Here is a 25,837-nt window from a genome sequence, read left to right as displayed (position 1 = left end):
ACTCCCTTAGTACCATCTTAAAAAAGATCCCCTGTTGACTATATAACCTTGAATTAACTGTTTGTCCCAGACACCATCTAATTTCATAATCGGTAACAACATCATTGAATATCTGTCATAATTCACTTAATTGCATTTCTGTTGCTACAGTGCTTCAATTTGGGGAAATTTCTGTTTTCTTACTCAGGAAAACAGTTTACACTCTCAAGACCAATTTGCCAGCTGGAGTATAGTTCTTCTGCAAATGGATGCAAAGATAAGGCTCTCACAAATATCTGAAAGCACCATCATCTCTGCATTTGCACATTCAACAGCATGAATCTCAATGACAGTGCATCCTTGCTCCTAGCACGTGATGCTCTGATGGTGATCCACTGCAACAGGTCCTGTGGGTTTTCAGGCATGATTTTAGCTCCAATCTGGCACTCAGGAACGACTTAAGAGTGCAAATTTCACAGAAGGATACCAGGAAGTATTTTTTCCCCTCCTTTACAAGAATTTTCTTCCCAAGAGGAGATAACTGTGCTCCTGAACTTGGAGTGAGAAGATCACCAGCTGATTAATCCATGCAGGGGATAACTGTGGTGGCTGTGTGCCATTTGACAGCCATGTGAAGAAACAGGACAGTTTCCCAGTTCAAAATATTAATAGACACTAGAATCTATTCTTTAAGGACTTGGATCCTATGTTTAAAACAACTCAGACATCCCTCTGAATCTTCATGTATCCTCAGGGAATTTAGTGTGGTCCTGATTTAGAGCTTGTTCCAATATGAATGAAATGTCAGTTCTGTTTAGCATACTAGCCTGATTTTATTGAATGTAATGATACTTGCATATTTCCATCAAAGTCTTATCTCTGCAGTATTAGAAGAGAAACTTGTATTCTGGATAAGGGGCTTATATTATTTAATAATTGTCCTCTTATTCTTAACTGATGTAAGTGAAAGTGAAGCAGTGTGTACTGTAATGATAAAATGGCCTCACCAGACAAAAATGGAAAAGAGACAACCTCCCTCCAATTGTTGTTCATTATGTTCATGATTTGCTACTGAGCCTGACCTGTGTTTTAAAGTATCTCTGTTTTACTAGTTGTACTAAAATGAAACATACTTACTACAGTTCTGTTTTCCACTAATAGTTAGAAAAACGCCTTGTAATCCTTGTGATATTTTTGATCTCCTGACTTTTTCATATAGAAGTATTGCTATCATCTGAAACAACTTTCGTGGTTTGATATATGAAACCCAAAGTCAATCAAATTGCAATGTCTTCATATCAGTGAAAATTGTTTTGACATTCAGAGAATGTTACCAATCTTTCAACTATGTCATAAATATCACTATCCATCATGACCATTTATATTGATGCATTTCCATATGCAGAGATACAGCTTAAATTCCTCTGCATCCAAATATTCTTGTGCTTTTTATATTCCTCAAGCTCAACATTTTGTATTTTGGGGATTTTTTCAGCCTGCTTTTAGTCTATGACTACAGGAGTTAAACACTTTGTATTGAAAAGACAAAACCCCCAAAATTATTTGTCTTCCTGGCATTTGTTTAAATCCTGAAGTGTGTCATTATTCCAACTTTCAGCGGGCTACAGCAAAAGTTTAACTAAATAGGAATTTGTTTGATCATAGGGTGTAATTCTGAAATATTCATCCCCCTGAGGATGAAGGTGACTGAAGGTTTTACTCATTTCAGAAGACCTTGTAGGTTTAAGATCTTTCAAAGGCAAGGGAAGAGAGAGAGATAAGGAAAAAGTCACTAAGGTTGCAGAATTTTTTTTTTCTGGCAGCCACTGTCATTCTCATGAAACTTATAAAAATAGACTCTGTTTAACACATAAAACTAAAATAACACTCTTACAAATTATAAGCCTACCATTGTTAGAAAAAGATTGTCATGATTTTTCCTTACTTTTTTTCTATGTGAATATAAATTCTCATCTTGAGTAGGCTTAAATGACTGGGGGAAAAATAAAAAATATTCAGCACAATAGGGACAACTCTCAAGTTAAGTTTAAGAGTTATTGTAATTATTTTAAAAATATTAATTAGCTCCCTTAAGAAACATCTATATCATGAGGCTTGCTTTGAAAGTCAGAATGATGGAAACTGTCCCTGTCCCTCTGTGCCAAAAGATGAGTCAACAAAGCAAATGTCCAGCCTGGATGGGCAACAAGGTTTTGAAGGAATTTAGGAATAAGTAGGGAATGTATCATCTTTGGAAGGAGGGTCAGGTGTCCCAGGAAGTATTTAAGAGGGCTGCTAGGGCATGTAGGAAAAAAATTAAGGAGGCCAAAGCTCAGTATGAACTTAAAATGGAGATTTCTGTAAAGGATAACAAAAGATGTTTCTACAAATATATTAATGGTAAAAGGAAGGATAAGACCAACCTTTGTTCTCTGTTGGATGAGGGAGGGAACTTGGTAACTGCAGATGAGGAGAAGGCAGAAGTGCTTAACGCCTTCTTTGCCTCAGTCTTCAGTGGGAAGAGGGCTTATCCTCAGGATAACTCTCCTCCTGGGTTGGCAGATGGTGTCAGGGAGCAGAATGCTCCCCTTGTTATCGAAGAGGAGGCAGTCAGAGAACTGCTGAGCTGCTTGGATATTCGTAAATCTATGGGACCAGATGGGATCCATCCCAGGGTGATGAGGGAGCTGGCAGATGAGTTAGCGAAGCCACTTTCTATCATTTACCAACAGTCCTGGCTCACTGGTGAGGTTCCAGATGACTGGAAATTGGCCAATGTGGCACCCACTTATAAAAAGGGTGGGAAGGAGGATCCTAGTAATTATAGGCCAGTTAGCCTGAGCCCAGTACCAGGTAAGGTTATGGAACAGTTTATACTGAGTGCCATTACACAGAATTTACAGGATGGCCAGGGTATCAGACCCAGCCAGCATGGGTTTAGGAGGGGAAGGCTGTGTTTGACCAACCTGATCTCCTTTTATGAGCAGGAGACCCACCTGGTGGATGCAGGAAGGGCTGTGGATGTGTCTACCTGGACTTCAGCAAGGCCTTTGGCACTGTCACCCACAGCAAACTCCTGGAAAAGCTGGCAGCACAGGGCTTGGATAGGAGCACTCTTTGCTGGGTTAAGAACTGGCTGGATGGCCGGGAACAGAGAGTGGTGGTGAATGGTGCTGCATCCAGCTGGGGATCAGTCACCAGTGGTGCTCCCCGGGGATCTGTGCTGGGGCCAGTCCTGTTCTATATTTTTCTTGATGACATGGATGAGGGTATTGAGTACTTCATCAGTAAATTTGCAGATGACACTAAGCTGGGAGCATGTTGGAAGGTTGGATCTGTTGGAAGGTAGGAGGGCTCTGCAGAGAGACCTGGAATGGTTGGATGGATAAGCAGAGTCCAATGGGATGAAGTTTAGTAAGTCCAAGTGTCAAGTCCTGCATTTTGTCCCCAACAACCCCCTGCAGTGCTATAGTCTGGGGACAGTGTGGCAGGACAGTGCCCAGGCAGAAAGGGACCTGGGGGTGCTGGTCAACAGTGACTGAACATGAGCCAGCAGTGTGCCCTGGTGACCAAGAAAGCCAATGGCATCCTGGCCTGAATCAGGAATAGTGTGGCCATCAGGAGCAGGGAGGCCATTCTTCCCCTGTACTTGGCCAGACCTTGAGTGCTGTGTCCAGTTCTGTCCCCTCAGTCTGGGAAGGACATTGAGATACTTGAACACATCCAGAAGAGGCAACAAGGCTGGTGAGGGACTTGGAACACAAACCCTGTGAGGAATTAGCTGAGGGAGCTGGGGTTGTTCAACCTGGAAAAAAGGAGACTCAGGGGTGACCTTATCACTCTCTATAACTCTTGAAAGGCGGCTGTAGTCAGGGAGGGGGGGTTGGTCTCTTCCTTCAGGCAGCACTGACAGAACAGGAGGACACAGTCTCAAGCTGTGCCAAGGGAGAAAAAGGTTGGAAATTAGGAAGAAGTTTTTTACAGAAAGAATAATAAAGTATCGGAATGCTGTCCCTGGGGAGGTGGTGGAGTCACCATCGCTGGATGTATTTTAAAAAAGACTGGATGTGGCACTTGGTGCCATGGTCCAGTTGAGGCGTTAGGGCATGGCTTGGACTTGATGATCTTGGAGGTCTCTTCCAACCTAGTTATTCTGCGATTCTGTAATTTGTTAATGCTTTTTGATTATGAAAGAAAAAAAACCCGACAATTAAAAAATCCATTACAAACAAGTTAACAGCAGCTTTTAACAAGACTAAGAAATCCTTCTAAGCAATGGGAAGGATTAAATGTGAGTCAGGTTCTGCAGAATCACCCATGGCTCCCTCACTTATTTAAAATGTACATGATTTATAAGCTCTGTGTGTCTGAAACAGCTATTTGCAGTTTAAAAGAAAAAAACAAATTAACAAAACAAAAAAAAACCCAAACAAACAAACAACAAAAAACAAAACAACCCCCCCCCCCAACACCTTTATGTCAAAATGCTCATTTCAGGTGTCTTGTAGAGAAGTGCAGCTTGACTCAGTGACAGCAAAGAGTTCACAGGGTCCCTTCCTCAAGGATTAATATTTGTAGTGAGATATTTTAGCTCCATCAAAAAAGTAAACCAATAGGGACTCAAAGACAAGATTCAATATCTATGTCTTCTAATTGTATTCTTGAAGCTGTTTTCCGTCTCTTGTGTCACAAATAGTCATTTGGCAATAGTTCTGGGATTTCTGTTCCAGATGATGAAACTAGTTTACCAGTCCACAGGGACAATTTGGATTGTGGAGTTCTCTTCTGTTTGGGTTCCAATAAAGGTGCCAAAGAAAGAAAGGAGATGAATCAGCAACTGCATGAAAAATAACCATAGTTTGTGGAAGAAAAAAAAAAAGCATTATTTTGTTCTGGCTTCTGGTCTAAAGAGCTTTTACTTCATGAAGCAGACTATATGAAATAATAACATCTTTTGCCTAGGAGCAATACAAAAGCAGGGGCCCTTGGATCCATGAATGGGAGCATAAATAGTGCCATAAATAGAGTGTTTCTCCTTCAGGGCCAAAAAGGGTCTGGGCTGTAGAAAGTAAAAATACTCTGTTGTCCCTCACCAAGCAAGACATGATAAACAGTGTAGCTGAGAAGGAAGAACCTTTTCTCAGGATATTAAAAAAGCCTGGGTTAGTACAGCTGGGCCCCCTGATTTCAACACCACTTGAAACACAAAATACTTGTGTCATTAAAAATCAGTGTTGCTCATCTCTAACCCCACTCACACGCCATAAGGAATTTGGGGTCATGAAGTCCTAATGACTTTGCTGAGAAGTCATCCCCTAAGAGCCACATGGTTTGTCCCAGCTTTTTGGGCGGATCTTCCACCCAGGGAGTTGGCCTGGGAGGTATCTGCGTTCTTCCCTTCCAGATAAAGGAGAAGGTTGCACATGTGAAGGCAGAGATGTGTGCAGCCCTTGCCAGCTTGCTGCTGCTCCTGGCTGGCTGCTTGGGATGCCAGCAGCACTCCTGTCACTGCCTGGGCAGGGTCTTCATCTGTCAGGAGAGCCAGGTGGTCCAGGTTCCCCGGGACATCCCTGCCAACACCACTGAGCTGTAAGTAGGGAAAGGGAGCGGTTGGGAGCAGCAGCCTTGTGGCTGGCTCTCCAAAAAAGCTGCTGCTTGGCAAGCCAAAGGTCAGGTTTGCAGGGAGTCACTTGGGGGACTCCATGCCAGCTGTTTGCAGAGCACAGCCCTTCACTTAATTACACCTTGAAACTTCTCTCCATTTCTCTGATCGCGCTCATTGTAAGATCTCTGTTAAGAAAGGAGTTTGCACGTTACAATGCAAAGCAAGCATCCTTGGTGCTCTGACAATAGTTTGAAGCATAAAGTCTAAGCTTTCTTTACAGCTTTGCTTTAGTGTTGTTGGAACGTGCAGAGCAACTTGTCTGCCCCAAACAACTTGATGATGAGTGTTTGTTTGTACTGCAGCTTTCCAGAGGTTTGTGCTTGTTTGCGAAGAAGCAACTTAATGTTTTCCCTTTGAAATCTCAAAGGCATTGCAGAAAGGACTCTGATAAACATTCAGCGAGAGATCCTCCTCCACCAGAGGAGCAGCATGGCTGTGGCTGGAGGGAGTGAATAATGTGAAGATAGAGGAGGGGGTTTGTCTATCTTAAAGCTTCTCATTATTTGTCATAAAAGTAACGTGAGCAATAGCGTGTGGCTGCTGTTTTCTGTGTCAGTAGTGCAGGCGAGCAAAGGAGTTTGCACAATGGCAAGTATGTAACTGCAAGTGATTGTTTTCATTTTAGTAGTTTTAAGGCAAGTTATATCACCCTTTGCCACTACCCCCACAGACATGTGGCATTGTTACAACCTAAGGCAAAAACAAAATGAATAGTCCTGGATAAAGCCTTTGATTAATAAGTGAACTGCCAAATTTGAAGGGAGGATACAATGAAGAATGATGTGTCGCTAGTTAGAAAATATACCCCATCCCAGTTTTACACACCACAGTATATCCATGGTTACTATGCCACAGTTTTCCTAGGGCAGAAGTTTTGTTTTGTTCAGGAGGAGGAGTTACGCTCACTGACTAAGCAGACTGCAGTGAAAACTTGAGAGAGAAGTCTGAATTAACCACAAAAGGTCAGTAAAAGTTTAAATCATTCTCACAACTAGAGGAAAAACTAATCCATCTGTGATTTAGGTCATCTGAATCCTGAGTGAACTGTGCTCCAGGCATATATGGCTAATTTTGTTTAATTTTGCTTTGATTGTTTCTTTAGATTACACAGTTAAGGTCTGCCTTCTAGGGATTAAGCAAAAACATTTTTAAAATATTTCTGCAAAGAAGCAGAGTATCGCTGAAAAGTACCTGTTAGTAAAATGGAGTTTGTTCTCTCCTAGTTAACTTCTCAAGAGTTTGTTGAGGATCCTAATTTGTGGGTTTTTAGCACGAGTGTTTTTTCCCTAAAACAGGCAGTATATAACATTAGTGTGACTGAAAACAACAAACAAACAAATCCTTTCTTCTGCCAGTGCTGTGCAAATACTTCAGTTAGAATCTCTCAACTTCACTCTCTTCTCACTTTCTCAAAATAAACCAGCTTTTGGTTTCTCAGGAGGTAATTCAGGTCCCATTCCATCAATATAGCCCTGGAAATGATTTCATCATGTCTTAAAAGTTTGGAAACTGCCTAGAGCAGATTTTAATTTACCAAACCTTAGCATTACCAAAGCTAGATACATTAGCTATCAAGTGACAATTGAATCTTAGATTTTTCCTTCACTGTCAAAGAGGAACTCTAGAAAAGTGCTTTCCTCTGCATCTCTCCACTGAGTGCCCAGTGGGGTGATTCAGGTGACTACAATAGGTTTTACTGCTCCAGATGACACTGCAGGTGCACTCCTGGTGGCAGAAAAAAATCTTGCTTTATGTTTTCTCAGAAACTCTCAGTGAGTGAAAAGGGTTATTAAACCAGTGCACCAACATAAGCACAAAAGGCCATGGTGTCTAAGAACCCTATACAGGAAACAAGCAGAGACTTCTTGCTACATACAGCTCCTGTAAGGTGCTTTTTTTCACTTAAGTGCTCATTCTGGGAGTCTGGATGCAGTTTGTTTTTATTTAATATAAAGGACAAGGGTTTCTTCGGTATACTTACAGCTCTTCACCTTCCGTTCCATGATCTTGATAGCTTTCCTAAGTTACCTTAGAGTCCTTTCCTAGTGCATTTAAAATGTTGAATAGCCTGCTGGTGAATGCTTTAGCGTGAGAACAGGAGCCTGCTCAGCCTCAAGCACTTCTCCCTTTGCTGCATGTTTCTATTTTGCTGCAGCTGTGTCTGAAGTTGGGACACTGGCATGTGGCAGCCAGCTCTGCACTTGGCAGGAAAACCCATGACAAAGGTAAAAATTGGGCCCTCACTAGCAATTATCTCTTTGCCATTGCAGATTTTTTAAATTGTTGTTATTTTTGAGTGTTTGAGGGTTGGTCCTGAACTCGTGCTGCCATGAGGGATTTCTTTGTGATTGGCTTCCCAACAGAGAGAGCTTAGGCTCTAAAGGGAACATGAGCTCTGAAGTGTGGTGCATGAGACAGGGGTATGATTCTGGCTGGATTGGCATCTGATTTAGCAGGGGTGTTGCAAAGGGAAGGCCACAATAGCCTCTTATGGTGAGCGATTTCATTTTGTACTTAACCTTGTGGAAACAGAGCAGGGACCAAAATCCACAGGCTTTCATCACTCTAATTTCTGCCACATCTTCTTTTTCACTTAACAGGCCAAAACCTCATGAGAGGATAATTACAGCTTGGTTTGTACCTTGCTTTTTTGCAGATTTCCAAACAGTCTGCAGTTGGCATATTCTGAGTATTTACAGGGGAGGCTGTAGTTATTAGCTGTTTTGCTTTATAATCTTTGCCTGGATAGAAGAATTTTTGGTATTTTTTTATAGATACCAAAATGCCTGAGAGATGGCTCTGACTCGCAACTTTGGAGTCAATGCACTAGAAACCAGAGGATCACCTGTGTCAAGTATTACCAATTAATTGCCTTGGGGGAAGAGGGGAGGGAAAGAGGGGAGGGAGTGACTCAGTAGCAATTGCGGGCACTTTGCCTCTTGAAGATCTTTCTAGCCTTAAAATCCACTGTGAAGTTTTGTAATCCATCATCAGTATTCAGCAGGATTTCATTTATTCGAGGTCTTGCTTTGATATAGTAATGCAGACAAAAATAACAATTTTCAGAAGGGATCTTCTTAAGATTTTACAAACTACTTTAAGCAGAAGTATTTGAATTGCACCAAGTGACAGGATAAGAGGAAATAGCCTCAAGTAGTGCCAGGGGCTTTTTAAGTTCAATATTAAGTAAAATTTTGTCCCTGGAAGTGTCATCAGGTATTGGAATAGGCTGCCCAGGGAAGTGAAATCACCATCCTTGTAAGTGTTGTGGATGTGGCACTTTGGGACATGGTTTAGTGGTGAACAAGGTGGTGCTGGCTTCACAGTTGGACTCAATTATTTAGGAGTTGTTTTCCACCTATAGTGATTCCATGATTCTAGGAGGCAGTTTAGCCAATGTCAGAGCAGTTTAGAGGTATGTTATATAGAGTGTTTTCTCCCAAGCATCTGCAAACTATAGACAGCAGCGTTTTTTACTTGCTCTCTGCATAGGTGTTTTTGTACAATTGCTCAAGGATATTTACTTTAGACTATCAAGTCAAGGCTGAGTAGATGTCTGAGCACTAAAACATCAGCTGCCTAGAAATGTGCTTCCCAGCGACTGAAGCTGCAAATGATGTGAATTGTAGCTGCAGCACTGTTATTGCCAGCTGCAATTAGGTTTTTTTGTTTGGTTGTGGGGTTTGTTTGTTTGTTTGTTGTTTTTTTTGTTTTGGTTTGGGGTTTTTTTGTTTGTTTTGTGGTTTTTTTTGTTGTTGTTGTTGTTGTTGTTCTTTCACAGTTAGAGTTGAAATTACACTGAAACTTGCAAACAGTTACACTTCTTGCTTGGATGTTTATACTAATGGACTGACCCTAGCTTAAAGGCAAGGTGTGAGAGGATAAAGTAAACTAACAAAATGAAGACCCATGAAGCTTTGAACTCTGTGTTGTGGTGGTTCACCATACAGTTAATCAATGTTAAACATTACATACAGTTAAACATTTTTTTCAGGAATGAGAAGAGAATGTTTTCACAGCCGAGCATATTGAGAACATATTACATGCTGACTAAAGCCTTTTTAATTATTTTAGTTTTTAATTCAAGCAAGCTTTGCATCTGTTAGGGTTACATTATTCTCTTCCTGAATTTATATTTATTTCCTACCCTGAGAAAGAAAGCAACACAGTTGCTGTAAGATTGCTGTCTGTATATCAGTGCAGTGGTCTAATGCTTAGGCTGGATTCTGTATTTGACATTTTAATTTGGAGGATAAAAAGAAATAGGCAGATCATAGGAGAGGAAGAGAAAGAAACAGAAGAAAATTACACAAAAGGATAATAAGCTCAGCAGGACAGATCCTTAGCTGGTATAAATGACCAAATATATATCTTTACACAAACATTCCATTTCTAAACCTTCAGGAGCTTTTGAACACAAGGAGTTATCTCATAATGGATGCTGCTTTGCAGTGCAGTACTCTGCTGACTTTTTCCTGGTGTTATAAATAAATACTTGCACATGACTCTCACCTTACTTACAGGGTCTGCAGCTTGATGCATGTATGAGAGAAGTATGGCCAAGTCTGAAGATGTATAGTTGTGTGTGTGTGTGCATACATATATACATATACATATACATATACATATACATATACATATACATATACATATACATATACATATATGCATGCGTTTGTGTGTGTGTGTATGTAAAATATATCTCTGAAATGAAAGTGTATTCACTTAAAATTTAACAACTTGCTAAATCACTGAGCTTTTTGCAGAGTAACAGTGAAAGCCAAGACTTGGTTTTGTTTGCATGGAGCATGGGGGGGGGGGGGGGGGGGGGGGATGTAGGGGGTGCCAAGATGATTCCCTTCACTAGGGTCAGCTGCAGAGAGATTCTCTCAATGTATAAATTCTGTTTTTTCCAGTAGTCTCTGTTACACACACACACATACAAAGCAGCCTGTTTATATCATCCCCATATATCGGAAACCAGGCAAAATGCAAAATGGGCTTCTGGGCTGATGGGCTCCATGTCCTGAAATAAAGCCTCTCTCTTAGACATTTTAGATATGTTCTAGTTCAGTTCCTACAAAGAATCAAAACGTGCCTACTGAATGAGACAATAATAAACGTTTCTCTGCAGTGTTTGGAAGACTAAAGTAGTAATTTGTAGGAATTACATTTTCTTGTCTCAAATGTGTCTTCATCTTGTCTGTCTCTCAATTCAAGTCATGAATATAGTTAAAAACCCAGGAGATTTTGACAGTAATGTTATTCAAGAGATGGAATCTGGTAAATACCAAAGTTAGAGTTGAAGCACAGCAGGAAAGAAAATCCCTACTAAGATCTGAAATCAGTAGTTTTAAACTAAAATGTGGTAAAAATTAAGAAAGTGGTAAGCCTAGGGGACATTGCAAAATAGGATGGAGGTCTATCTTTTACTTCTCCAACAAGAACATGAATCACTAAGCAGATTTGAGGACTCATGAATTCACTGGTGTCATGCAGCAGTTAATTTCCTTTGCTCTGAATGGTATGTTAGGCTAAACACTTCAACAGTACGGATGATTTCCTAGCTTCATTTACTCCCCTTACAACAGTTTCTTACAACTCATCAGTTTTCACTCCGCAGAAGTAAACACTGTATTTCAGACTTTGTTGCCTTCTAGTGTGTAATATTAAAATGTATTAACTCCATTTCTCATCCCATGCGGGGACACTTTGGCACAGGGAATCCTGTTGAGTATCACTCAAAGATGACTACTGCTAGCTGAGAGAGCAGAGCATAGTCAGAGCTCTAGGGAAATGCTTTCACAAGTTTGAGTGACATTAAAGTTCTTATGTGATTCAGCCTCAGCTTCAATGAGCTGCCTTCCCATCCCTTACATAGGGAACTCAGAGTATTTATGAAGAAGGGATGCAGAAAGGGGTATGCGTGTGGGTGCCACTAGTGCTCTGACCAGCAGGGTACAAGTTGCTGTACTGTAAGGGCTACCAAGCCAGGACAGTTCATCTGTTATCCCTGTATTTGCCCATGCAGTTGTGCTTTCAGCTCCTCAGTCAGGTTTATAAATGGCATCTTGGGAATTTGAGTTCATAATTTTCTAGATCAGACACTTAGCAGATTCATATCAGCATTGCAATCTTGAAGAGTAAAGCTAATTATCTCCCTCGATATCCCAGGCCATGCAACTTAAATAAAAAAGAAAATTTAAAAAAAAAGCTTCTCAAATACTTGATAATCCCAGATACATTTCTGAGATGATTTTCGGAGAAGCAATCCCCAGTGAGATGTGTCTTTAAAAACTGCAAATCACGTTCCTCTGGAAGAGTGTCAGACATAAAACGTGTCACCTGATAAGCCAGCAGGAGCAAGTCTACTGTGCACCTCCAGGGTTTTCTTTGCTGATGCTGGTGGGTCTCATCAGGCTGACATGTCCCTGGAAACACTGCTTGTATGAGAATTTAACAAGGGTGACAGTGGAAGAGAGTGGATGAGGAATGCCACAAAAACAGGAAAAGAGTGGCCCAGAGGAGAGGTGCTAAATAAGAATATACATCCCAAAGGGAGAGCTGCTCTAACTGCCAGCAGTTTGTGTGCAGGAGGGGGCCCTGCAGAGCCAAGCAGAGTTATCTGCCACAGAAAAATAAGCAAACCTGTGAGACATCCAACTGAGGAGCCAAAGAAACCCATGAAGAGTTCAACATGTCTCACTCCTCTCTTGTTGGCAGTTTAGCTTTGTTCTGCTTAACTTTTCCTTGTGCAGGCAAGTTAACGGATAATTGGGGTAGACTCACAGCTAATTTAAATTGTCATAGCTTCATTAACTTCACTGGAAAGAACCCCGTTCATTTTCACTGTCTGGCAACGGGGACTTCTCTCAGCCATGTGTTTTTCATTTTGGCAGCAGCTGATTGGGAATAACTGTGTGTGTCTATCTGTATGCTCTATGTGTGTGTGTGTGTTCGGTAAAAAAAAAGTAGTTTGGGCACAAAAGACAGGTATTATTTTTCATAGTAGTTTATTACTTTTAAACAGTGAAGGGCAAGCACTCTGGTAGGAAATCCACTTTTCTTTGTTTAAGACCTTGACCTTTTCAGACAAAATGTGTAAATTATTTCACACACTTTGCCTGTAGTTTGATTAGGCTGCTCTTATTAGCAGTAAAATTTAAGTCATTAAAATGCAGCTTATTTCAAATTATAGGTCAGACCAAACTTGGATTTCAGGTAAGAGTATAGAAAATTATTTCTTCTAATTGTCTCGCGTACACTATAAGAAGGAGCCAAATTTCTGCCTTTAATTTAGGTGTAATTTCTTTGATCTTGAGGGTCTAGGGTCAGAAAAGCTTGTGGTTTGTTTACTTTTGCTTGATGTTTTCCTTCAACTATCTTTAAGTCTTTTAGAAGTTCAGCCTGGAAGGTAGGGATGCTTTTTATCTCCCATTACCTTATCAAGTCACCTACAATCATTTGCTCCTGGGTAGCTAGAAGAGAATTTATAGACTGTTATTATATGCAGAGGGAGATATGTGTCTGAGTGAAACAAAAACAGCCTCCAACCCAACTCAGCTGAACGAATCCTTGCTTTTCATAAATATATCAAGCTTGCTGAGCCTCCCTCTTTGCCTAGACTAACTAAATAATGCTATATCCTTAAATGTAGCATACTCAGATCTTTCTATAGGCAGGACAGCCTCAATTTTAAGCATATACCCACTAGGTGAGTTGCAGGCTGAAGCTTTCAGCTCTGGTTACTCTTATCTATTCAAGAATGCTATTACTAGTCAGCATTTTAACATATTTGCCTGGAAATTCTGTTTTATCAATGCCTATGGAGGATGATTCTGAGAATGATCCTATTGACATAAAGTTTCCCCATATCCACATGCATGAGGATGTACATTCTGATATGAATCCTTGTCCAAATACAGACAGTTAATTGGAATTCATTTGTAAATATTTATTAGTCAGGAATCTGTGAATCTTCAGTGATTTTCCAAAACCCCCATGCACATAAATATGCAGTGGGGAAAATTTCCAAGTTTTCAGTGTTTGATTCATCTTTTGTTTGAGAGTGGAGCAAAGGGGGAATATACTTTCAAATGAAGATCAGAAGATTTTTCTTTTTAATTTGAAATAGTAGTATACAGTAAAGAACAGGATGGACTGTGTGAAGATTGGAAAAAAAGATGGTGCTTGTTTTCTCAGGAGAGTTTCTGGTGTCCTGTATTTATGTTCTAAACATAAAACTTTGGGATGGCATGGGATATTTATAAAGACATCTTCCCTCCCTCTCACCCCAAAACTAGATCCTACCCCAAGAAGTGTGTCCCCACACCTGTGTATGTGTACGGGGTGTCTGTGTTTAACTTCTTCCTTCACCAGTTTGGCTCTGGCAAAGAGGATGACATTGAAAAACAGCAGCTGTAACTCCTAACAGGGCACAGGCTAAGGTGAGAGAGAGTAATGGAAGGAGGGCCCCTCTGCCTCTCCCTTTTTCCCAAAACCAGGAGCATGGGATGGGAAGAAGTGATACGTGGTTATTTGAGGCTGGTTTACTTCACTGAAAAGGATTGTCACATAGCCAGGTTAAGAATTATAATGGTTTTATTTTGAACACACCTTTGAAAGCCTCCTAATGGTTTCATATTCTGTGCTATGTCTTGTGCTTAGAAATAATCTTTGGTGTAACAGTCCTGCCTACACTTGGCTTTGAGAGGTTTGGATTTCAGTGCTTACCTTTAGGCTAAGCTTTGATTTCTTTTTCCACTTGTACCATCACATGGTATAAACACAGGCTATTGCCTTTAGTTGCCCAATAGGCATTTTTGATGGCCAGGCTCTTTGTAAAAGGGCATCCTATTCCATGGGAAACATTCATGCCTGTGACAACCACAGACATTCACTGAGGTAAGAAAGCACATCTGTCTCCAGCAGTGGAAGCACCACCTGTGCTGCTTTCTCTGGTGTCTCCAGTCTCTCTACGGCTTTAAAAAAAAGGAGCACAGACCAGCCAAATCCATTTTTTCCTTCTTGATAACTATTGGGAAGCAAACAATTCTGAAGAGCCTTTCCTTGGAGTCCAGTCGCACAGCAGGAATATTTATAGACACACATAAATCTCTGAACAAGCAAAGTATAAGTAGAAGGGTTATAAACCCATGGCAAGACAGTGGATTGATGCTAAAACACTTCTCTTGTCCCCAAAGTCTTCTTTGGCCAACACCACTGCTATGGAAATTTCTGCTTTTCATTTTTGGTAAGTGAAGAGTCATAAAAGAAGCACAGACTGTGCAAGAAAGTGACAGCAGACCAAGAAGTGCCTTGGCAGAACAATTCTCTCTAGGTGGAATTACTGGTTTGGGGAAACAGTCGCTGTATCTGAATCCCACGAGCTGTAATTTCCTATCTGCAGTATATTGTTGCCATGGCAGATGAAACCCCGACCTCATTCTCCAGTCCTTTGAAATCAGCATTAGTGGCCTCCGTGAGGGAACACCCTACGAGAAAATCCAGGGTCTGATTCCACAGGCATTCATACACATCCTAATTGCTTGCTCAGGCAGCTCCGCTGCTTCCCAGTGGGACAAATCACAGGTGCAAAAGTACCTGTCTGCACATATTTGCAGATTCAGGACTTCGTGCTATTGCAGTAGACAGGAAACTACTGCGGGGAAAAATAAAATGGGTGTTTTTGAAAGCACAAATGAAATAGGTTAAAAAAAATTTGCATTTATTTTAAATTATTAGGGGAGATTTTCATTGTTTTAATGGGCCACATGGAATTGATAAGACTGTCTTAAGGCTCACAGAGTTTTCTATAAATATTAACAGATTTCACAACATTCCTGGTAAGTATCTAAATGTAATTTTATCCATTGCAGTAATAGCAAAGCTATGGGTTGCAAGAGACGAGCAATTTCCCAAGAGTATAGAGTTTAACCCAGTGGCTTAGCCCCACTTTATTTAATAGACTGTTCTTCTATGGCAATATGTTTCCCTTTTCCAAATAGCAAACAAAACTTGCATATTAGTATTTCTTTCTAATAACTATTTCTCAGCAGAGAAAGTTATAATTCCACTATTTCTTAATGTCAAGTGAGGCGTAAAGTTTCAGGGTTTTTTCCCTCAGATGCATTTTTATTGACTTGGTGCATCTGCATCATCACCTTTTCCACTTTCTTCATTTCTGCACTTTTATTGTATCAGTTTCTGTCACTATATTAGAAGAGCAGCATTTCTCAGTAGTGTTACAGTCAGTAATTTAAAGACAGCTGAGGTGGAGATTTTTGTGAGTATTTCAATTATGGCTTACTGTTGGCTCTGTTATGGTCTGTAGGGCTGCCTATGGAGCACTAATTGGAAGGTTTTCACCCTTTTACGAGTTTAATTGCTCTCTGTATATTTCTCCTTAGCTAAAGATCTTCACAAATGCGTGAATATAAAAAACAGTATTTCTTTGACTTCATTTCTCTACACATGCTGTATTATGTCCATGTGGCTGAACATGCTGCCTGGGCACACACACCAGATATTATGTTGGGTTTGCAACACTTTACCCTAGAAATTGGAGCATGTCCATCCAGAGCTTAACAGAGCACTGTACAGGCTGGACATGGAGCCAGCAGCCTCCATGAATTTCCCACTGAGAAGTGCTTGCCCTTGGATGTACTGATGCCCTGGTCTGGTGGGGACAGCTCGTAGCCTCAGGGCTGTAGACCAGCCTCAGCTCAGGCTTTGTCATTTTGTTTGTCTGTCAGAGGCATGGATACTGTCTGGAAGAGACGCTCTGGCGGCACTGGAAATCAGGGAGACGGGGTCTTTGTTCAAGGCTTTGAAAGACTTGGCTTTTTTTTTGCCCTCTGTGTCAGGCTGCCAGGAGCCGGCCTTGGTTCTAGGTGTGGATTCATCTCTTTAGTGTCCTCCAGGCTGAGGTTATCAGCTAAAATAGGCAATGAGGGTGCCTCAGAAGTTCCTGCTTGCGTCTCCTTGAAGATTTTTTGCATTCCACAGGGACCTTCGTAACCTCTGATCTGGTGGGGTGGCAGACTGCTATTTTTATTAGCCTAACTTGCCAGCTAGGGTACATCTTTACAATGTCCATTGTATAAAGGAGTTTATAGATTTCTGTAAAGCACCACATGCTGGTATCCTACATTTATGAACAGCTTAGGGTTTCAGCCTATGTTGCATAACAACACAGCTTTGTTAGGCTGAACTCAAGTGATTCAGGATGGCTCTCAATCCTAGAAGCCAAAAGTCCCAAAAGACTTGAGCTTCAATGACATACCAATTGCTTTTCTAAAAATGGCCCAGAGAAGGAAAAAGGTTCACCCAGACTACATGGAGGTCTAAATTTCACCTTCAACATCAGCTATAGCATCCATGTAGGAGTTCCTGTGGCTTTGAGTTCCTCCTAGAGGAAAGTTTTCCAGCCTCAGTATCTGTATTTCAGCAGCTGCCTAACAGAAGTTACTGCCCATATTTCCTCTGCCAGCCTGCCTTGGAGCATGCTTTCCAAGCTGTGCTTAGCTTGCATGGTCATCTGAATGGTCTTTGCCCTTGCTGATCTTATTGAATAAGTGGTGATGTAAAATACTATCCAGAAAGAAAACAGTGTCAAACCAATCACTAATCATTCCCTGCTATCTCCATGCTGAAATGGCAATACTCACTGAGAGGCTACTTCTGTCAGATAAAGGAAAATCAGCCAAAACATCTGTGTGCCTTGGAAGATTACCCTTGAGTGAAGGAGATAGGAAAATCAAAAAGCATGCACAAAGGCAGAAGATATTTTGGTTGTGGCTGCCATTATTTTCAGTGTTTGCTATATAGGATGAAGAAGAGGCTGTGATACTTAATGTCTTTTTTGCCTCTTTTATGCTAAGACCAGTTTTCCTCAGGGTAACCAGCCACCTGACCTGGTAAAAAGGGTTGGGGAGAAAATAAAACCCCTCTAATCCAGGCAGATGTAATTAGTGATGTGCTGGGCCACCTAGAAACTCACAAGTCTATGGCACCAGGTGTGATTCACCCAAAAGCACCAAGGGAGCTGGTGGAAGGGCTCACCAAGGCACTTTCCCTCATTTACCATCAGTCCTGCTTAACCAGGGAATTCCCAGACAACTGGAGGTTGCACAGTGTGTCACATCCATCCACAAGAAGGGCTGGAAGGAGCATCAAGGAAACTACAGGCCTGTCAGCCTGTTCTCAGTGCCAGGGAAGGTTATGGAACAGATCATCTTGAGTGTGATCACAAGTGCTCACAGTGTGAGCACATACAGGATAACTAAGGAGTCAGGCCTAGTCAGCAGGGCTTTAGGAAAGGCATGTCCTGTCTAACCAGCCTTATCCCTTATGACCAGGTGACCTGCCTAGTGGATGAGGGAGAGCCTGTGGATATAGTCTGCCTGGACTCCAGTACAGTCTTTAATGCTGTCTCCCACAGCATTCTTCTGGAAAAGCTGGCAGCCTACAGCTTGGACGGGTGCACTCTTGGCTAGGTTAAGAGCTGGCTGGATGGCTGGACCTAGGGAGTGGTGGTGAACGGTGCCACATCCAGTACATGCCTAGTGGTGTCCCCCCAGGGCTCACTACTGGGGCCAGTCCTGTCGGGTATCTTTATTGATGATCTGCATGAGGATATCAAGGGCACCCTCGATGACAGATGGCACCAAGCTGGGCGGGAGTGCTGATCTGCTGGAAGCAGGAAGCTCTACAGACGGATAGATGGGCTGAGACCAGCGGTATGAGGTTCAGCAAAACCAAGTGCTGCCCCTGCTCTTAGACCACAGCAATCCCGTACAGTGCTACAGACTGGGGGCAGAATGGCTGGGAAACTGCCCAGCAGAAAAGGACCTGAGGGTGCTGGTTGACAGCAATGAACATGAGCCAGCTTGTGCCCAGGTAGCCAAGAAAGCCAATGGCATCCTGGCCTGTGTCAAGAATAGTGTGCTCAGCTGGACCAGCACTGATTGTCCCTGTGTACTTGGCATTGTTGAGGCCACACCTGAAGTGCTGTGTCCAGTTCTGGGCTCCCCACTACAGAAAGACATTGAGGGGGTGGAGAGACTCCAGAGAAGGGCAATGGAGCTGGGGAAGGGACTGGAGAAGGAGTCTAAAAGCAGCAGAGAATATTTGTTTAAACACTGAAGCCTTATAAACAAAGCTCTTGAAAATAAACATCCTTTACAACTGTCAAACTTGGAACAAATATTCATTTTCTCATTGCCAGAAGCATTTCTTAATCTGAGAAAGTGAAAGAGAATGACTGTGATCATACCTATACTTTGAACAATCTATTTGCAAGAATAGATATGAATGTCATATTAAAAAAAAAAAAAGTGGTTGGCGATTGAGGTGAAATAATCAAAAGGGCTGAAATAACAAGCACTGAATCTCACCCAACAGGTCAAGGGGTATAAATTAGCAGCACATTTTCTTGACTAAATAATCAGCTACAAAATCCATGCATTCTCACATTTCTTTGCAAGGCCAACTTGTCTTTGAAACTTAAAAGATTTTTTGCCATGTAAAACATGGAAAAAGAAGATTCTGCAAGGAAGCTGCAATTAGAGTAGAGTAATGATGCAGACCTTTGAAATAAATCTGAGGGAACACATAATGATTCTGGAAGAGTAAGTGTGAAACTTTGCAGGGACATTTCAGGTTTAGTGGTTGATGCTGACTGTCATTTTTGCTTGCCCTTAAGCTAAACCAAACATGGTTAACCAAGCATCTTACAGCAAATTCTATCAGCTAGATAAGATGTGCAGCACTTAATGTACGGAACGTTGGCTGATTGTGGATGTCGCTGGAGAAGAATGTGAGGCCAACTCATTTTTTTGTTAGAAACTCTGACTGGGAAACTTCCACCTTAGCATGAAGAGATTATCACTGCACCACTGATTGGTTAACCTCTGTTCCCATTATTCAGGTTTGTGCATGCAATAAATTGTCTGTCCAATGCATACTGAAAAACCAGTGGAAGAATTCCTATTGATTTCCATTCGAATGTGCCGTTATATTGGGCCCAGTCTTTTACTGCATTGCTTTAGCACTTGGCCATCAGCACTGAAGGGTCAGCTAACAGAAGCCAAGGAGTTGTGGCAATGTTTTTCTCATGTGACTCATGAATGGATGTTTAGAATAAAATGAGAGCATTAGAAATACACAAGTTCTTATACAACTTATACCCTTTAATTACCTTCTGTCACAGCAAGTTATCATTGTTTTTAATTTAGCAGACACCCTCAGACTGGAAAGATGTGCCGTTTCATCTCAGCTGGAAATGTTGGGGTTTTTTTGGTTTTTTTTTTTTGTTTTAATTTTAATATGATACATCAAGGATGTGGAAGGAAAGCAGAGGTTTCAAGCACCCTGACATCTGATACTGTATCTTACATTTCCCTAATTCTCTCTTCAAGGTGAGCAGTCGAGATAAGCCAATGATCTGCAGCCCATCTAATTTGTTTTTCCATCATTTTCTTAAGTTGTCTTATGTGCAATAATCATTGTAAGTGACACTGCTGGGAAAATCAATTCTTCCTCACTGAATAGAAAATAAATTACACTATACTTGAATCATAATTGGTATTTTGTTTATTTTGTTGGACTTGAAGTTAACCACTGGCTACTTTGCCCAGGAAAGTTCTGTGTCTTCTGGCAAAGGCACTGCTTGCGATAAACATTAAGGAATCTACTTCAGATCAAAGTATAATAAAAAACGTTTATGGATCTACACTGAATTTTCTGTCAGATGTTCAATATTATGTCCTTGAAGACTATAATGTCTCTGAATATTTATTAGCAAGATGGAAGTCTATTCCAGATAGGCTTTGAATCATGCTCACTACTGGAGCATGTGAATGACTTTCAGTAGTACACCTGTAATATATTCTATTATTACATGATTACGATTCCTCTTCTGATGTTTATCCGTAATTCAACTACAACAATGAATGAAAAATACTCTTATGTGCTCTACATGAGCACAAAGCCCACATAACTGATGCCAGCTTTTCAACCTGAGGATGAATGGGAGTTAGCAGAGGTTATCAGCACCTTGCATTGTTCTCACACATTTAGGGTGCTCTCCCAGAGTGTGTTAAAAACCTCTTCAGTTTACTGTATTTGATAAAATAAATTCAGGACTGGTAGTTTGCACTTGGCTTCAATTTAACAAAATGTTTTATTGGAGGGGGGGGGAAGAAGGAGGGACTGGGGGGGGGGGGAATGTTTAAGTGCTTTAATTTTCTGTTTGGAATTTATTCTTCAGAGATCATACTGGAGTCTTGTCCTAGTTTGAAAGACAGGTATTTGCTAAGAAAAGTAGAAGCCTTCCTTTGAACAGAAAAATGTGATTTTTCCTTCCTACAAATTAAGATTTTTAAGATTTTGAAATTAAGGGAGCTCTCAGGCAAAGGTACGGGGATAGGAATAACAGTTCTTTACAAGTATATCTAACAAGACAAACAAGAACAACAGCAGCTATGAAATTAGCCACAAACAGAACAGTAACTCAGTCCCAGTGTTTTTTGGCTGCAGGCACCTTTTCCCTGAGCTGCAGTTCCCGGTGCTGGGGGCGGGCGGGTCCCGCAGAGCTGCAGGAGGACTGGGGGTGATGGCAGCGCTGTCCCAGGGGGAGAGAGAGAGAGATGGAGAGAGAGCTCTCCGCTCACGGTGTGGGTCCTGGTGATCAGCAGAGTGCTGGATGGTGGCAGGTTACAGCGAGAAGGCAGCAGGGCAGGGTCTGACAGCAGAGAGGATGGCTCCCGGTGCTGGGATGGCAGGGATGGGACACAGGCGGCGATCGCCCTTCTCGTCCGAACTCTGCAGGGGAAATGGGGCGAGCCAGGGCCTTCCGCTTCCTCTTCTGGATGTTTGGATATCGAGGGGTTTCCCTCTTTTATAACCCCTCCCCCTTGTCACCAGGGCCCAGTCAACAGGTATCTTAGCATGACAATGGGGAAAATTCCACAGGGGGAAAAGGGAAAGAACCAACCCCCAACAAGTGTTCAGGATAAAACCCTTGTGATGAAAGGGGAGCTCCTCAGTGACCAGGTCCTCCCATTAGTAAGACACTGCAGATTCTCAGAGCAAAGTCCCTTTGGAAAAAAAATAAAGAATCCAGCTAAACAAACAAAAAGCATAAAGGGGAAAACGAGATGCCTGTGTGCACCATCCCCTCCCACTTCCCAAAGCCTGATTGAAGTTAGTATCACTTCCCTTGTTCCCCTCCAGTGGATAACCCTTGGCTAAGCACTAGGGTTAGAGAGAACTTCTGAGTGTTCTCCAACACCCTTTCCTGACCTGCTCTGTGGAAAGACACTTTTCCAGTGATCTGACCTAGAATCTCTTCACCTGAGAATTAAATCTTGTATATAATGCAGGATACATGGTGCTTGCTTATCTGTTTAATTCTGTCCTCTCTGTAAAATTCTGCATTTATCTTCGGGAGGGGGGGGGGAAGTATATTTTTGGGTTTTATTTATTATTTTGGGGTTGTTTTTTTTCCTTCTGGGGAAAAGGAAAGGGAGTCTGTGTTTATGTTTGGATAACCTGGAGTATTTTCAGTATCCAGCCCTGTGTACAGCTGTTCTGGGAGAGATACTGAAAAGCTGCAAGTGGATTCTTCTGCCATCTTATCACATTCAGACAAGAGAAACACCCCTTGGCTTCTAATGATAAGCTACAGCCTTGATCGATTTGATCTGTGCTTTTGTTCTTCTTCATAATTCGAGCTATTGATTCTATTTATTAAAACTAATTTAAAAAACACAAGCCCTGAGTGCTCTGCTGTTCCAGATCAGGCTGCTTCAGGCAGTCTGATCTGAAGCTAATCCATTCACTGCTGATTTATTTTCACTTTGTTTTCAAGCAGAGTTCTGTTCTGTTTCGTATTTTTTTTTGGTCCTCTGTTTCTCTCTGAGAAAAAAGGCATATTATTTCACACCTCCAGTGCAAGCAGGGTGGTTTAGATTCCTTCTTCTGATATATAAAATGAACTCAGGAAAGTTTACCTAACTCTTTTTCATGCAGATTTTCTTCAGAGGGTGGCCCACTGTGTATAGTTCTCTGTTGTCTTAAATCAAAGCACTGCCTTTATGCTAGAAACAAAAACAAAGTATTTACTCATATGTACTCAGTGTTGCCATCTTGCAGTTCATGGGAGTCACCATGTTCCTAAACTAAGGGCCAGCAGAGGAAATCTTTTTTCTGGACTTCCTAGGAAGCACAGGCTTGCTAAGGGCTGGTTGATAGTTCTCTAAAAATAAATACCCTTATTCAGACTTAGATAAGTTGAATGAAAACCTTATTATTCCAAACAGATTAAAAGAGGAACCTGAAGGAAATAGACACTTTTCAGCACCAAGCTGGCTTTGAGTTTCTGGGCAAAGATCAGCATTTAGTAACTTAGTGATATTCTGTTTACTGTTGGTGCATTTTGTTAGTGATGCTATTAGGCCTTCTTTTCCCCAGTTTAATGTAATTATTTAAATCTTTAACCTCCAAATTATTTGGCTGGTTCAAAGCTCTCTGAGTGTCCTGCTTATGCAGGGACTGCATATTGTGCCTACTGCATCTTTCAGTGTTTGATGCTGCAATGTATTCTCTCCACAGTAAAAAAAAACAACCTCGTAGTCAGTTCCTAATTTATCCTGAGGTCTGCTTGGTCGTTCTCACAATCTAAAGCCTGCAATTTCTTTTGCAGTATGTCAGGACTATCAGCTGGAATCAATCAGGCAAAACATAAGCCTTGATATTGTCATGAAGGAAACAGGCACAAGGTAATATAGAGTAATATCCTCTGAAGCCTTGGTCTGGATTGAAAACACTGTGCTTTACTTCAGAATCAATATGGGCACAGCAAGATGAAGTCAGCGTCGCTGAATATTTCTTTGTGGGTTAGAAATGCCTTATGTAGTGCATTAGGAAGATATCTTTGTTTTGACTTGAGAGCCACAGGTAGATTATTGAAGGGATACTTGCTACAACCAACAGACAAAACCACAGTTGTTCAGAACTCCCTGAAGCTTGTTTACAAAATTATCTTGCCCCAAACCTTCACAGAGATGTCATATAGCCCAGAGAGCATCTTCTGCAAGAGGTCAGCAACTCAAATTTGACCCATCAGCTCCAGCTAAGGCCGTGCTATTCCCCAGGTCTGCAGACAGGGTTACAGCCCAGCAAAGGCAGATCATGGTAAGCTTTTCCTTCTGCATGAAGGGACCCCCTCCTTTGCCTGTCTCTCCCTGCAATATCAGCTATGGCTGTAAGTGAATCAAGTATCCTATGCACAACAGGAAGACTTAGGATCTGTTAAGGTTAGCTTAAGAATCAGACAAATATTCAAGATACGTTAACACAATAGTCCTCCAGCTTCCAAATAATTCCAGCCCGAGGGGTTACCTGAAATTTGTGTTGAGGCATCCGTCCTTGCCCACCTTCTCCAGAACTTCTAGCATCCCTTTAAGCTTTCCATGCCAAAAAGTCAGAGTCAAATTGGTTACTCCTCTTTAAAAAGTTGTATTGTGTCTTTGATCAGCATTAACACCCTCCTTTTTTACCTTTCCCAATCTCAAATACCCTTTTTGAGATGGAAGGGATCAGAACTGCATCCTCTGTTTTTACAGTAGAGAAGGGAGAGGAAGGTTTTAGAAAAGGAGTGCAGCAAACAAGTGATACAAAACCCTTAAGCACTTAGAGTATTATGAGCTTCAGTTTGCCTTCTAGTCTACCTCCCAAAGAGGGCCTGGGAGAAGAGTAAGGGACAGCTTGAGATTTTGTATTGGCAGTTCAATTTGCCTGATTTTACAAAGGTTATCAAATTGACCTAGGAAAAGAATTTGTGGCAAGCTGAAACATTCTTTTAATATTTTCATTATTAAGGAATGCTGAAGCGTTCTTGTCACATTTATTTTTGGTAATGTCTTGTGGAGCCAATTCTGTGCAATGAAATGGGAGTCTGAAAGAGGTGCTGAAAGCATTAAATCATATCAGCAAGTGCCACATCCACATGCCTTTTTTTACCCATTTTTATGCAAGGAGATGCCTTTCACAGTCATTTAGAGAGCTGATGTCACAGTCAAATCAAGAAATGTGATGGAAGGGTGTGTAGGAAGGGGGCAGAAGTCTCATCCACTGAGGTTAGATGTTGGAAAGAATATATTTTCCCAGGCATAACTGCTAAATTCTTTCTTAGAGGTCTTCCATAATCTGCAGCTGTGCCATGAGCAGGTCAAGTTTCTCCCATCTCTATTTCACTCTTCTATTACCCCTTTTAGGAGGACCATGTATGTTTATTATTTTTAAGTGCTCCATGGAGGGTTCATGTTTGAGAAGCACTCTGAAGGCGAAAACACAAAGCACATCTTTATTCTGAGCACAACCTAGGATTTCAGTTGCTAGTGTGGTCAAGATGGCCTCTTTCTGAAACAATACTGCTCACTCTCAAATGCAATAAAGATCCATGCTTGACAACAGTGAAGGCTTTGTCCTGTGTATTTTTGAGAAGAGACCTGGGCAGTCTTAAAGGAAATAGTACAGTTGGTGTTTTTAAGGATAGTGGCACACTAGCTGCCATGCTATATTTAGTCAGAAGCATCATTTTAATATGTGAAAATAAATCCATCCCTAATGGAAGGTAGATAGATAAATTCAGCTTTTTGCAGTGGCAAGGTAATTCCTGATAAAATAATAGGAAATGTAATTATTTATTTGGTTTTGTACAAGGAGAAGTAAGGAGAATTCCTTGCTTTTTCATTCCATATCAAATTGGTGATGTCTATGGGGAAGCTACCTCAATAACAAAGACTGTGAGGGAGAAGAGATACAATTGGTAGAGTGCAGGACAATATTGGAAGAGTCTAGGCATGTGCAGCTGATATCCCTTTGATTGTTTCCCTCAGCAGTCTCCAAAAGATGAGCTGAGAAAAGTTCTTGACATGGGTGCTCTGTGACTGGGAAAAGGACCAGTGGTATGGGAGTGTGTGGCAGTGAACAGGAATGTTTACAGGACTTGAATAAAATGCACAAAGTGCATTAAAGTGTGAGGACAGTGAGGTCTTTTACAATTACAGGAACCTGTTGCTCACTTTAATCTCATGACTCCTCCCATTCTCCAGTGTGCTTCGTGGTTCACCTGCTTTCACATGCAGCAGTAATTCAAGGAGCCAGCCCCTGAAAGAGTCAGCAGAG

The 25,837-nt window shown here is 41.4% G+C and overlaps 1 protein-coding gene across 1 annotated transcript in view; it reads left to right on the top strand.

Annotated features, from left to right (window-relative positions):
- The first annotated feature begins 5,305 nt into the window (after positions 1 to 5,305).
- The window catches only part of FSHR (follicle stimulating hormone receptor), a 79,642-nt gene continuing 59,110 nt past the window's right edge, over positions 5,306 to 25,837 (top strand). The window contains exon 1 of the mRNA XM_062489369.1: positions 5,306 to 5,568. Coding sequence (XP_062345353.1) covers positions 5,306 to 5,568 — 263 coding nt within the window. The remainder of the gene's footprint in view (positions 5,569 to 25,837) is intronic.

Source organism: Cinclus cinclus, chromosome 3 (genome assembly GCF_963662255.1).
Source record: "Cinclus cinclus chromosome 3, bCinCin1.1, whole genome shotgun sequence".
Classification (NCBI taxonomy): Eukaryota; Metazoa; Chordata; class Aves; order Passeriformes; family Cinclidae; genus Cinclus; species Cinclus cinclus.
Note: the sequence above shows the minus strand (reverse complement) of the source record. Positions and strands in the feature narration are given on the sequence as shown.